This window comes from Lithobates pipiens, unplaced genomic scaffold, assembly GCF_037356315.1.
Source record: "Lithobates pipiens isolate NorthernLeopardFrog02 unplaced genomic scaffold, aLitPip1_a1.2 Scaffold_27, whole genome shotgun sequence".
Taxonomy (NCBI): domain Eukaryota; kingdom Metazoa; phylum Chordata; class Amphibia; order Anura; family Ranidae; genus Lithobates; species Lithobates pipiens.
In genome coordinates, this window is record NW_027507788.1 from 163,560,882 (window position 1) to 163,573,928 (window position 13,047).

The 13,047-nt window shown below is 42.5% G+C and overlaps 1 protein-coding gene across 4 annotated transcripts in view; it reads right to left on the reverse strand.

Moving 5' to 3' along the window:
• Positions 1-570: 570 nt before the first annotated feature.
• The window catches only part of KIRREL3 (kirre like nephrin family adhesion molecule 3), a 1,324,921-nt gene continuing 1,312,444 nt past the window's right edge, over positions 571-13,047 (reverse strand). For all 4 annotated transcript variants that reach the window (XM_077457844.1, XM_077457843.1, XM_077457846.1 and 1 more), the window contains one exon: positions 571-2,134. In XM_077457844.1, the coding sequence (XP_077313970.1) occupies positions 1,691-2,134 (444 nt within the window). In that variant the 3' untranslated portion in view covers positions 571-1,690. The remainder of the gene's footprint in view (positions 2,135-13,047) is intronic.

Consider the following 13,047-nt stretch of genomic DNA (forward strand, 5'->3'; position numbering starts at 1 on the left):
TGCAATGCAGGCAAACTATGACTGGTGGGTACGTCACATGGCTTCCTGGACACATCACAGCACTCTGCCTCAGTCCTCTTTTCAAGGGCCCCCAGTTATACATCGATCAAGGCATTTGGATATTTGATTATCAGTCTGGAGAAATGGGTGTTGTTAGGCAGGCACATACTGCCTATGTTTTGTTCTAGGAAATACAAGATAAAATCTTAGTGGCCAGTATGGGTAATAACTCCTAATATGCAAAACCAAAATATCACTAAATCGTTGCATGCACTTTAGACCATGTTGTGTAGGCCAATCATTATCTTAAGATAAGCCCTGAAAATGCTGTAATACCTCAAAACATATGCTAATGAAAAGGTACAGTATAAAAAAAGTAGAAAGTAAATCAGTTGCCTCTAGCAACATAATTGCAACAGCCCTCATTTTCCATGCTGTTTTATCTATTTTTGCTCCCCAGGATATAGTAACATTATTGCAGAGAGATCATGATAACAGTGTGACTTTTTTTCTACGATTTGGAATGGAATTTATTATTAGACAAAAAAAAATTTCAACAAACGTGTCCGGTCCAGCTATAACACACAATCTCCCTATTTTATTTAATCGGAACAAAAAGAATGAAGGAATTTATCAATCAGCTGTCACCATCATCTGTTATTGGACAGTAGCGGTACAGATAGTGCTGTTATTCACACACAACAAATGGAGCTTCCCTTCCAGATTTTTATCAGCTCAGTCTTTCCTGTCAGGACTTTACAATGACCATGAACAGGTAAAAAATGCAGTACAAAAAAAACAGTACATAAATAGATTAATAGATGTAGTGAAATGTGTTTGGAGGTGGGTGCACATTGCATGGTCCTGAAATGATGTGGCTCATTAATGACCGTTGGATTGGTATGAGATACAATATTAATAATTTATCCCTAGTCCTCGTAGTCCCTGAAACTAGGGAAATGTGTGTTTTTCTTATATTTAAAACATGGCAACAAATACAGATCCAACCACTTGTTCTAGAGGCAGGAATTGGGTCTGAAGGTTTCTCACCAAGTAACACCTGTCTGGTATCAAGAAATAAAATTCCTGCTTTTATGAGAGAAATGTGACTTCTACTAGATATCTGTTATCTGTTTACAATAAATACACTGGGGTTTAAAATATATAGAAGCGTCCCTGACTGTCGGCCAAGAAGTGCATTAGCATCTGATCAGCCGTAATGGAAATTACCATATGTGTAGTTCCTGTCTCGTTACCCTGCCAGGCTGTGATGTTTCTCCACAGCATTGTGCTTACTGATGGCTAGATTCCTAGTCTTTGATACTGGTTATCTTTTGGCCACGGCTCTGGTCAGAGTCGGGAGCTGTGTTTAATTTTTGTTTTACATACAGTATTTTAAGGGGTAGTTTATAAAATGGTTGATTCCCCACCTAAATAAGAGAACCATGGCTTGTTGTACTCCATTGATCAAAGTGCTTTGTACAATCGTGAGGTCCTCTCCTTTTTTTTTTTTTCCATATAAATATAAAACTAAATAAATATCTCATGAGAGAGGCTCACTTCCTTTTTCAAGGCTTCAAGAATTCAGAAGTCCTTTGTCATACGCCACAACCAAATACCACCCCGACAGTCAGTTCTCTTTCCTTTCCCCATTATGTGTCACATAAGGCCCCTGGTTGCCTTGGGTAAGTCACACGTGTGTCTGCATCCTCCTCTGAAGTGGCCGGCTGGGGTCAGAGTTTTGAGATGATGATTGGGAGTAATGAGAGGAAGATGCTGAAGCTTTGCTGGACTTGTCAAACTGGACATATCCGTCTTGTTTCCCACTGCTGCTGACGCTGCTGTCGCACTGAGTGTCCAGGAAGGAACTGCTATCACTCATGGATCCTCTCTGGAACTCCCGTTCACATAGCTCGATGGAGCTGCTACCCATACCGAGGACGAATCGCTGACTATAATCATATAAGCGGTTCTGTCCGCTCAGGGTGCTGTAGATGTTGGTGAAGGACATGCCGGTAGGAACCCGTTGCTTGTTGGGCGGTCGAATTTCCGACTGACAGTTGGATAAAGAGATGGTTGGTGTTGAGTGGTGGTCTTTGAATGTATTCACACTGTAGTAGCCATTGGTGGGATCCTGAAAGAAAAAAGAAAAAAAACAAGTGTTAGAAATATTAGAAACATGAAAATGCTGAATTAAAGTGATGGAAGATTTGAATGCCTTAAGTATAATTCATTCACAAGCTTCTGTATGAAGCAGACCTGTCTTGAGGATATGAAGGCACGTTAATAAGCTAAAAGCAGCACTGAAGTTTGTTCCGCCAAAACTGGGTGTGTTCCGAATGCAAAGAGCAAATTATTAATTCCATGTCTGAGCTCTGACATTCTCCCAACACTCCCTCAATACGCCTCAGTGTAAAGTACATGACTTTAGCTTGCCAGGATGGAGTTGGTGTGGCCTGCTTTCTGTCTTATTCCAGGACAACAGAAATAAACAAACAAAATAATGTATGTTGCCCACCAATCAGATCCCAGATTTCATTTTCTTTCTCCTTTTGGAAACAAGTCTGGCATCTATTTGGTTGCCATAAGGCAGTGCAAACATTTCCTATCCTGCAGTTCAGTAACAAATTGCAGTGGCACTTGTACAAACCAAAATATCACAGACGGCAACTTTTTAATAGCATTGTATTGATTTTTTCAGAGGTCCTCTGGTCTTCAAATTTACTTCTTCTATATCCTGGCTGAATTAAAAGCCTTAACATGATTGTAGAGCCAAATGTTTTTTTTTTTTTTTTATTAAAACAACAAATATGTTATAGTTACTTGCTCTGTGCAATAGTTATGTACAGAGCAGCCCTGTTTCTCCTTCTCTCGGGTCCCCCACCGGTGCTCCTGCTCTTCTTGGTGTGCCACCGTAGAAAGCCACTTTCTATTGTGGCAGACCTGCGGGCTTGATTCCCTGCCTGAAATCCCCCTCATCACAGGATCTGATTGAAATCAGCAGCAGCAAATAGCTCCCACTGCTATTAATCTGTCCTGTAAGGAGAGAGGGAGCAGCTGCTCTCGTGCACAGCACTGGAATGAGAATGGGCTCAGGTAAGTGGTGGGGAGCTGCACGCAGAATTGTTCTTAATTTTTTTGTTTTTTTATCTTAATGTATATAATGTATTAAATTAAAAAACCTTCTACAACTACCTTAAAGCAGAGCTCAGGCCTCCCTCCACCAAAAAATTAAAAGACGGCTTCACGGCCGCTTCTCTTCTGCGTATGCACAAAGCGCGCTGCCCTTTGTGAATGGCCCAGCGGCAGGGGAAGGAGGAGGGGGGCCGAACTTCCGAGTGACTTTGCTGCAGCCATGTCACCCGGAGGTGTGACATAACTATTGCACAGAGCAGGTAACTATAACATATTTGTTGTTTTAATAGAAAAAACTATTTGGCTCTACAATCATTTTAAGGCTTTTAATTCAGGCAGGTTATAGAAGATGTGATTTGAAGACCAGAGGACCTCTGAAAAATCAATACAATGCTATTAAAAAGTTGCTGTCTGTGATATCTTGGTTTGTACAAGTGCCATTGTAATTTGTTACTGAACTGCAGGATAGGAAATGTTTGCACTGCCTTTTGGCAACCAACTATATACCTGTCAAAGACAGGTATTCTTCTCCCCCCCCCTGAAAGGTGCCAAATGTGGCAGCGGAGGAAGCCAACAAGCGGAGCTTCCCCTTTTGGGGGGGGGAACTCCACATTAATGTTACACAAATGAAACATATTTCAGTTCTTTGGTTTGTAAGCAAGAAAACTGTTTTTTTTATACCAGGTACAGTTCCTTGCAAAAGTATTCGGCCCCCTTGAACTTTTCAACCTTTTGCCACATTTCAGGCTTCAAACATAAAGATATAAAAATTTTATTTTTTGTGAAGAATCACCAACAAGTGGGACACAATTGTGAAGTGGAACGAAATCTATTGGATTTTTGAAACTTTTTTAACTAATAAAAAAATGAAAAGTGGGGCGTGCAAAATTATTCGGCCCCCTTGCGTTAATACTTTGTAGAGCCACCTTTTGCTGCAATATAGCTGCAAGTCGCTTGGGGTATGTCTCTATCAGTTTTGCACATCGAGAGACTGAAATTCTTGCCCATTCTTCCTTGCAAAACAGCTCGAGCTCAGTGAGGTTGGATGGAGAGCGTTTGTGAACAGCAGTTTTCAGCTCTTTCCACAGATTCTCGATTGGATTCAGGTCTGGACTTTGACTTGGCCATTCTAACACCTGGATACGTTTATTTGTGAACCATTCCTTTGTAGATTTTGCTGTATGTTTGGGATCATTGTCTTGTTGGAAGATAAATCTCTGTCCCAGTTTCAGGTGTTTTGCAGACTCCAACAGGTTTTCATCCAGAATGGTCCTGTATTTGGCTGCATCCATCTTCCCCTCAATTTTAACCATCTTCCCTGTCCCTGCACCACCATGTTTGACAGTGGGGATGGTGTGTTGAGGGTGATGAGCTGTGTTGCTTTTACGCCAAACATATCGTTTTGCATTGTGGGCAAAAAGTTCGATTTTGGTTTCATCTGACCAGAGCACCTTCTTCCACATGTTTTGTGTGTCTCCCAGGTGGCTTGTGGCAAACTTTAGACTAGACTTTTTATGGATATCTTTGAGAAATGGCTTTCTTCTTGCCACTCTTCCATAAAGGCCAGATTTGTGCAGTGTACGACTGATTGTTGTCCTATGGACAGACTCTCCCACCTCAGCTGTAGTTCTCTGCAGTTCATCCAGAGTGATCATGGGCCTCTTGGCTGCATCTCTGATCAGTCTTCTCCTTGTCTGAGCTGAAAGTTTAGAGGGACGGCCAGGTCTTGGTAGATTTGCAGTGGTCTGATACTCCTTCCATTTCAAAATGATCGCTTGCACAGTGCTCCTTGGGATGTTTAAAGCTTGGGAAATCTTTTTGTATCCAAATCCGGCTTTAAACTTCTCCACAACAGAATTACGGACCTGCCTGGTGTGTTCCTTGGTTTTCATGATGCTCTCTGCGCTTTCAACAGAACCCTGAGACTATCACAGAGCAGGAGCATTTATACAGAGACTTGATTACACACATGTGGATTCTATTTATCACCATCAGTCATTTAGGACAACATTGGATCATTCAGAGATCCTCGCTGAACTTCTGGAGTGAGTTTGCTGCACTGAAAGTAAAGGGGCCGAATAATTTTGCACGCACCACTTTTCAGTTTTTTATTTGCTAAAAAAGTTTAAATTATCCAATAGATTTCGTTCCACTTCACAATTGTGTCCCACTTGTTGGTGATTCTTCAGAAAAAATTTAAATATTATATCTTTATGTTTGAAGCCTGAAATGTGGCAAAAGGCTGAAAAGTTAAAGGGGGCCGAATACTTTTGCAAGGCACTGTATATATGATTATGTAGAAATAAATGAGGTAATTCTGCAAAAGCTAAAATTAAAAGTGTATTTTATTGTGCACTTATCCTTTAAAGAGAAGATGTCAACAACAGAGGGGGAGCGATAAAAGGCATCAGGGTATTGATGTTAGGGCCGGATTAAGAGCATCATGTGCTTGGTGCTGAGGATTTTGGTGGACCTTTTACTGGGCACCCTCTGTTTTCCAAGAGTCTGTGCTGGCATGTGCCCAAACGCAAAAGGGCACACTAACACTAGGGAAGCCTGGCATTTGATTTGCCAAGTTTCTGTAAGGGCCGTGCATCGGCATGCTCTCTGAGCTGAAAGAGTGCAGCTGTGCAGGCCTAACACTATGAAAGCCCCAGACTTCCTTTAAGAGCTCTGCATTGGCGTGCCCCAGGCTTCTGTTAGGACTGCTCATGCAGTGCCCATTATCAATCCCACCACCCTACCCAGGCGGTGTATGTGGAATGAAGAGCACGTCAGGGGAGATCTCTTCCCATTGGCCCATTGCTTTCCATGAACAGTCTGTCCTTTTTGGGTGGCCGGGCCACTATTAAGGTAGGGGCCTGGAGCTCCAGCTCCAATAGCATCTATGTTAATCCAGCCCTGATTGATGTATTTCAATACAATTTGAAAATTCCTTCCTATGAAATTTGGAAATCATGCACTTCACATCCAATAATCTGTATTAGGAGGTCACTAAAGGCAGCTGAATGACCATAATGAATGCTGGGGGGGGGGGGGGGGTGTATCATGCTTGAGCTCTAAATTTATGCAAACCCAAGCTTTACATACTAAAAATTCATGTTTTTGGGAATGCCACAACATGTTCTGTTCATGAGCTACAGTTGACACAATACCTTAAAGTGGAAGTAAAGTCCACGGTTTAACTTGTACCTATAATAAGATTTACCTGTAGGTACAGTGAATATCTCCTAAACCTCCTGCACTGTTTAGGAGATATTCGCATGGGATGCAGCCGGTGGCGTCATGGCCATGATATGGGCTCCTGTGCGCATGTGTGGGAGTGATGTCATCGTGGCCCTGGCCAATCATACTGCCGGAGCCTGTGAGCCTGTGAACCCGGAAGGAAGACCGGGTGAAGATAAAAGGAGTCTTGCCAGAACTGCACTGGAGGGTTTTGTGTGCAAGTAAGTCTGCCATAATGTGCTAGTTAGTACATTATGACTTAAACTTGCAGGGGGCCCAGATTTTTTTTTTTTGTGGCAGTGTACTACCCCTTTAAAATTCAACACTTCTGGGAGTATTGGATGCCTTCACCCCCCTCTGCACCCCTTGGTTCCTTCTTTTGACCCACTACATCACTGCTGTGCATTTTAGTGATGTAGGGGTTCATGTAAGGACTTTCAGCATGAAGTAGCAGACCAAGCATTTGACTCTCTTGAAAGTGTTGAATTTGATGCTTTGTCAGGTATCTAGTTCTTGAACAGAGTGAAGACATAGGGAATGGGAGGCAGGACAGATTATTATAAAGCCTCTTCTATTGTAGGTTTGGCTTTGTGACTTTGCTTTAACTCAGTGACGGTTGCATTAAATCCACCTCAGGACAAATATTAACCTCCCTCCCATCCACCATGACCCATCCTTCAGGGTTTTTTTTTTTTGTTCTTTACCAGTCAGTGGTCTGGGTCCTTCCACAGTCCTGGTTCCAGCTGCAAAGGTCCAATAATCCAGTGCTGTAGATGTACCCATACTGGCTGGTCACTTACAGTCCTATCACAGTGTTATTCCTCTTCTGGATTCTTCCTGCCACTGGATAACCAACAGGAAGTGTCTACGTCTTGAATATATGTATATTTTAAAGCCAGCAATCAATTAGAAGGTGTAAGAGGGAGGGGTAGGAGGGGGTAAATGTTTGCCCAAAGATCAGCTTGAAATATGCTTCTCGTCTTTGTCTAATAAAGTCGGAAGTTGTGTATATTTTAAAACATTAAAAACCAGCCAGCCACCGGTCAATTCAGGGTGTTGTTCAAAGTGAATATAAATGCAAAAAAATTGTTTTGGATATAGTAGAGAAGAGTTAGATTCCCTGTCAAGTTTTTTACTTGTCTGTATCCCTGCTGGGGAGATTCACCCTCTTTATGCGCCCCGGTGACCATTATTAAAGAGAATATATAATTGGAAATAGAGAGTTCTAGAGTCCTCACCAAAGCAAGAGATGAGGGAAAATCCTAGTGGGGACACCTATTCCTGCAACAACTGTCTATGATGGTAATATGGTTGTTTTTGGAGAGATTTCACTTATCTTCTGTTGCACATCCAGAATAGAAAGTGAAGGTAATTCCAACCAGTGAGACACAGGTTGTTAGAAAATAAACTGATAAGGGGTTTTAAAGGGATTGTTAACCCTCGTGTTTTTTCACCTTAATGCATCCTATGCATTAAGGTGAAAAAACACCTGGCAGTGACCAGCCCCCGGTTTTACTTACCTAAGTCCTGGAATTTCTCATGGCGGAGACGCGCTCTTCCGCTGCCCAAAGTTCTCGGCTCTTTATTGGATAGATTGATAGCAGTGCAGCCATTGGCTCCCGCTGCTGCCAATAAAATCCAATGATGTGGGTGCCAGGGGGCGGGGCTGAGTCCTACATTCAGCGTCTATGGACGCTGAATGATGGACTCGCGAGCGCACGTGCAAGGTAACCCCCCCGGGAGAGCGCTTCTCCTAGGGGGTTATATGATATGGGGAGGAGCTGCGAGAGATTGGATGCCACTCTGTGCAAAACGAAACTGCACAGTGGGGGTAAGTATGACGTTTGTTGTTTTAAAAAAAAAAAACCTCAAAGCTTTACAATCATTTTAACCAGTGGTGGTGCGTCCCCTCTCTCTAGTCACCCCCCTCTATGACTAATGGATAGATTCATGTATTGCATGAATCTATCCATGGGCGCTGCTGCCGCCCCCTATTCAGGCATTCGGGGGGGGGGGGGGGGTTGGTGTTTTTGAAGCACCTGCTTAGAGCCAGGGGCTCTAATAGGCTTCAAAAAAGACAAAGAGCATTGAGCTTGCAGTTCACCCAGGTGTGTTAGGAAAGCTAATGTTCATTCGCTGTTCTAACACTGAACTGACTCTCTGTCTATTAGGTGCGCGGGTCTGTTACCCATCTCCTGATTAGCTGAAAGGACAGGCACTGCGATTGGACATCTAAAGGGTAAATGCCAGGCAGATGGTGAGTGGGGGGGGGGGGGAATCGCAGTGGCAGCATTTGATGGTGCACAGGGGGGGCAGCATTTGATGGGGTACATTGGGGGCGTTTGATGCACAGTGGCAGCGTTTGATGGGGCACAGTGGCAGCGTTTGGGCACAGTATGGCTGCAATTGATGGGGTTTATTTTTCTAGTTGGTTTGCGCCCCCCCAAAAATTTTGAGCACCAGCCCCCACTGGTTTTAACCCTTTCTTGCACTTTATTCTGGGGAAAAAAAAACAATCTGCGCACAAATAATTGACATACTACTACTTCAATAAAGTAAAGTGCGCATTTAATTCTCTGGAGCTGTGAGAAATTATGCAAAACAGGAATTTCAGATTCTGAGACGTTTCACCGGATGTTGATTCGAGGGCTAAATGTCCACTGTGCTTAATTATCAGATGAAGTCAAGAGATCATGAATGAAATGAAAGCAGTGAAAAATTCAGACAGCCACAATAGGCTGTAGATGCACATGTAGGCCGCAGTCCCGGGAGAGGTAGTCTGCACACGTTGCTATGGTAACCACTTTGATTAAATATGACACCAAATCATTTTTTTGAGGAGATGAGATTAATTATCCTTTAAACACATTCCTTCATCTGTATGTAAATAAATCTGACTTAAAAGGCTAATAACCGACTAAAATTGTTTTTATGAGGGGTAATAGCGGGGAGAGGCTGTGATATTCTGTCACAGTCTATGATTATCCAGGAGGGAGGGGAGACTCTCTGAAATTTGTTGTCTGATAAACCAAACAAAAAAAAGTTCCTAAAGAAAACCTGCCATGAAGCAAATACCTGTCTGAGAAGACTCCAATGGAAACTGCCATCATAAGAGCATCATTGGAGGCTTCAGCTACCTCAGCCCCACCATGCATTACCCTACCTAAAATTAAGTCTCAGACCTCTTAAAGCATTAATTAAATTGATAAAAAACCACTTGCCGACCAGCTGCCGTCAATATACGGCAGCAGGTCGGCTCGTTCCCGCGAATCGCTGTACCTGTACGCTGGCTCCTTTAAGAGCCTTAGCAGGTGTGCGCGCTGCTTCACGGTGGAGGGACCCAATGTGCGTGGCTGGCGACTGCAATGTCCACTGGCCCTCTGCGATTGCGAGCACGAGAGCCAAAATGGGGATCTGTGTATTTGAACACATAAATCCCTGTTCTGACAGGGGTGGAGAGACAGATCTGGTGTTCCTAGTAATTAGGAACAGCGATGGCTCTCCTCCTCCACTCAGTCCCATCCCCCCACAGTTAAAAACACACATGAGGAAGCACAGTTAACCCCTTTCCTGCCAGTGACATTTACACAGTAATCAGTGCATTTTTATAGCACTGATCACTGTATAAATGTCAATGGTCCCAAAAAATGTCCGATCTTTCAACCGCAATGTCGCAGTCCCGGTAAAAATCGCAGATCGTCGCCATTACTAGTAAAAAAAAATTTTTTTTAAAACGCCATAAAGCTATCCCATATTTTATAGACTCTATAACTTTTGCGCAAACCAATCAGCATACGCTTATTGTGATTTTTTTTTTTTTTACAAAAAATATGTAGAAGAATACATATTGGCCTAAACTGATGAAGAAATGTGTTTTTTTTACAATTTTTTGGGGGGATATTTATTATAACAAAAAGTAAAATGTATATATTTTTTTCAAAACTGTTGCTCTTTTTTTGTTTATAGTGCAAAAAATAAAAACCGCAGAGGTGATCAAATATCACCAAAAGAAAGCTCTATTTGTGGAAAAATAGGATGTTAATTTTGTTTGGGTACAGAGTCACATGACTGCACAACTGTCAGTTAAAGCGATGTAGTGTCGTATTGCAAAAAAAATGGCCTGGTCATTAAAGGGGCAAATCCTTACGATCCTTAAAGGGATAGTTCACCTTTTACCACAAAACTGCCTATGCCGATAAGGGGCATCTGTAGATAAAAAAAAAAAAAAAAAAAAAAAAAAAAAAACTGTGCAGCTTTGACTAAAGTTGAAAAAATCCCTTGCTTTAGGTGTAGGTTATTTACATACCTTATAAAGCCTGATGCCGCGCACACACGACCGGACTTTGCGGCAGACTAGGTCCGACGGAACCAGTCTGTCGGACAATTCGATCGTGTGCTGGCTAATCCGATTTTTTTTAATTTTAAAAATCCAACGGACCTAGAAATAGAACATGTTTCAAATCTGTCCGACGGACTCCATTCCTATTGGGAAAACAATTCGTCGGTATGCTGGTCCAACGGACCAAATACGTCGCAAGGGAAGCTATTGGCTACTGGCTATTGAACTTCCTTTTTTAGTCCTGTCTTACGTCATCATGTTAAAAAGGAACAGACTTTCGAATGGACCTAGTCCATTCGTGTGTGGCCAAGTCCGTTCGCTCAGAAGTCCATCGGAACTCTGCTGAAAAGTCAGTCGGGAAGACCGTCAGACCTAGAAATTCCGGTCGTGTGTATGCGCCATAACTGTAATACTCCCAGAATGTTGCTAAGTGAGGTCTAGTCGTCACTGCTCACCTCCACCATGACAGGCGTGAGCGCTCAAATGCTGAGCTCAGAGCTACTACATCAGGGATGAGGAAGAGTATGTCATGGTGTTTGAATCAGAGAAAGAGCTCACTCCTGTGATGGTGGAGGTGAGCAGTGATGACTAGGCCTCATTTAGCAACATCCTGGGAGTATTCCAGTCAGGCTTTATAAGGTATGTTAATGGCCTACACCTATAGCAACGGCATTATTCATCTATAGCAGGGGTGTCCAAACTACGGCCCTCCAGCTGTTGCAGAACTACACATCCCATGAGGCATTGTAAAACTCTGACATTCAAAGACATGACTAGGCATGATGGGGATTGTAGTTCCTGAACAACTGGAGGGCCGTAGTTTGGACACCCCTGATCTATAGTCAGAGCGGCACAGCTTGTTTTAGCTACTTAACCACTTGCCTACTGGGCACTTAAACTCCCCTCCTGCCGAGACCAATTTTCAGCTTTCAGTGCTCTCACACTTTGAATGACAATTACTCAGTCATGTAACACTGTACCCAAATACATTTTTTTGTTCTTTTTTTCATACAAATAAAGCTTTCATATGGTGGTATTTGATCACCTCTGGGTTTTTTATTTTTTTGCGCTATAAATGAAAAAAGACAGAACATTTTGAAAAAAACTATTTTTTCTTTGTTTCTGTGATCAAATTTTGCTAATTTTTTTTTAATGAATTTTGACCTCACATCTGTGGTTTGAACACCATTTTCATATGCGGGCGCTGCTCATGTAAGCGTGACACTTCTGCACGCAAGCTCGGCGGGGTGGGTCACTTTTAGGAAAGGTAGTAAAGGAGGTTTTTTTTACATTTAATGAAGAGAATGCACAAAGGTAAATAAAAAAATAACAAAAATATTGACTTTAGAATCACTTTAAGCTTGATTTGAAAATGTTCTCTTGTTTGCCATAACTCTGTGCAATAGTTTTACTTTTAAAATGCCTACAAAGTGGTCATATGGCTGTCTGTTTCAGTACAGCCTTGTTGGGCCAATGGAAGGAGCAGCAGCGGTGCTATGCATCACATAATGTGACATAATCCAAACGCAAGAACAAATGAAGCAATAGATTCTTGATTTTCTAAGGATCGTGGAGCACACCGACTCCTGTTCGGCAGCACGCCACAAAATGGGGACTCCCCTCAGGAACAAAGAACCCAGAGATGACAATCCACATACATACAATCCAATTAGGGTGCCAAACAATGGTTTTTAATGATAAAATTGATTCTTGGCAGAAAAAAAAATTGAACGTACTTAATCTTAATCAGGTCTACATTGTTTGGTAGTGGTATGTTTGGTAGTAAACCAGTGACTAAAAGGGGAAAATACAATACTATTTTGCCTAAAGTTTCTCTTTTAACTTTTTTTTTGAGATTTGTACTTACCCGCTCTGTGCAACGGTATTACACAGCCCTTCCTCTCCTGTGTGTACCCCTATAGCAAGCCATGTGCTATGTGGGCACACCGCCGAGCCAGGTTGTGTGCATCCATAGACGCACACAGTGTGGCTGAGACCCACTCTATCCTCACAGGATTTGACTGACAGGAGCAGGAGCCAATGAGCCTAGGTAGAGAGAGGAGAAGAGATGCAGCTGGGCACAGTTGTTCTGGGTCGAGAGAGGACTCAAGTAAGTGTTTGGGGGAGGAGGGGAGGGGTGGTGGTAACGCGTTGTGTTTTTGTTTGTTTTTTTTACGCTAAAACACAGGAAAAAAATGTTTAATTTTAGAACCGCTTTAAAGTGTTTCCCCAGGAAAATGGCTACATACACAAATGATTTCCAGACATGAAAGCTGTTTTACCTGCTAACGTATTTGTACTTCTGTTCATCTAGTCCTGAGATTTTTTTTATGCCGCGTACACACGAT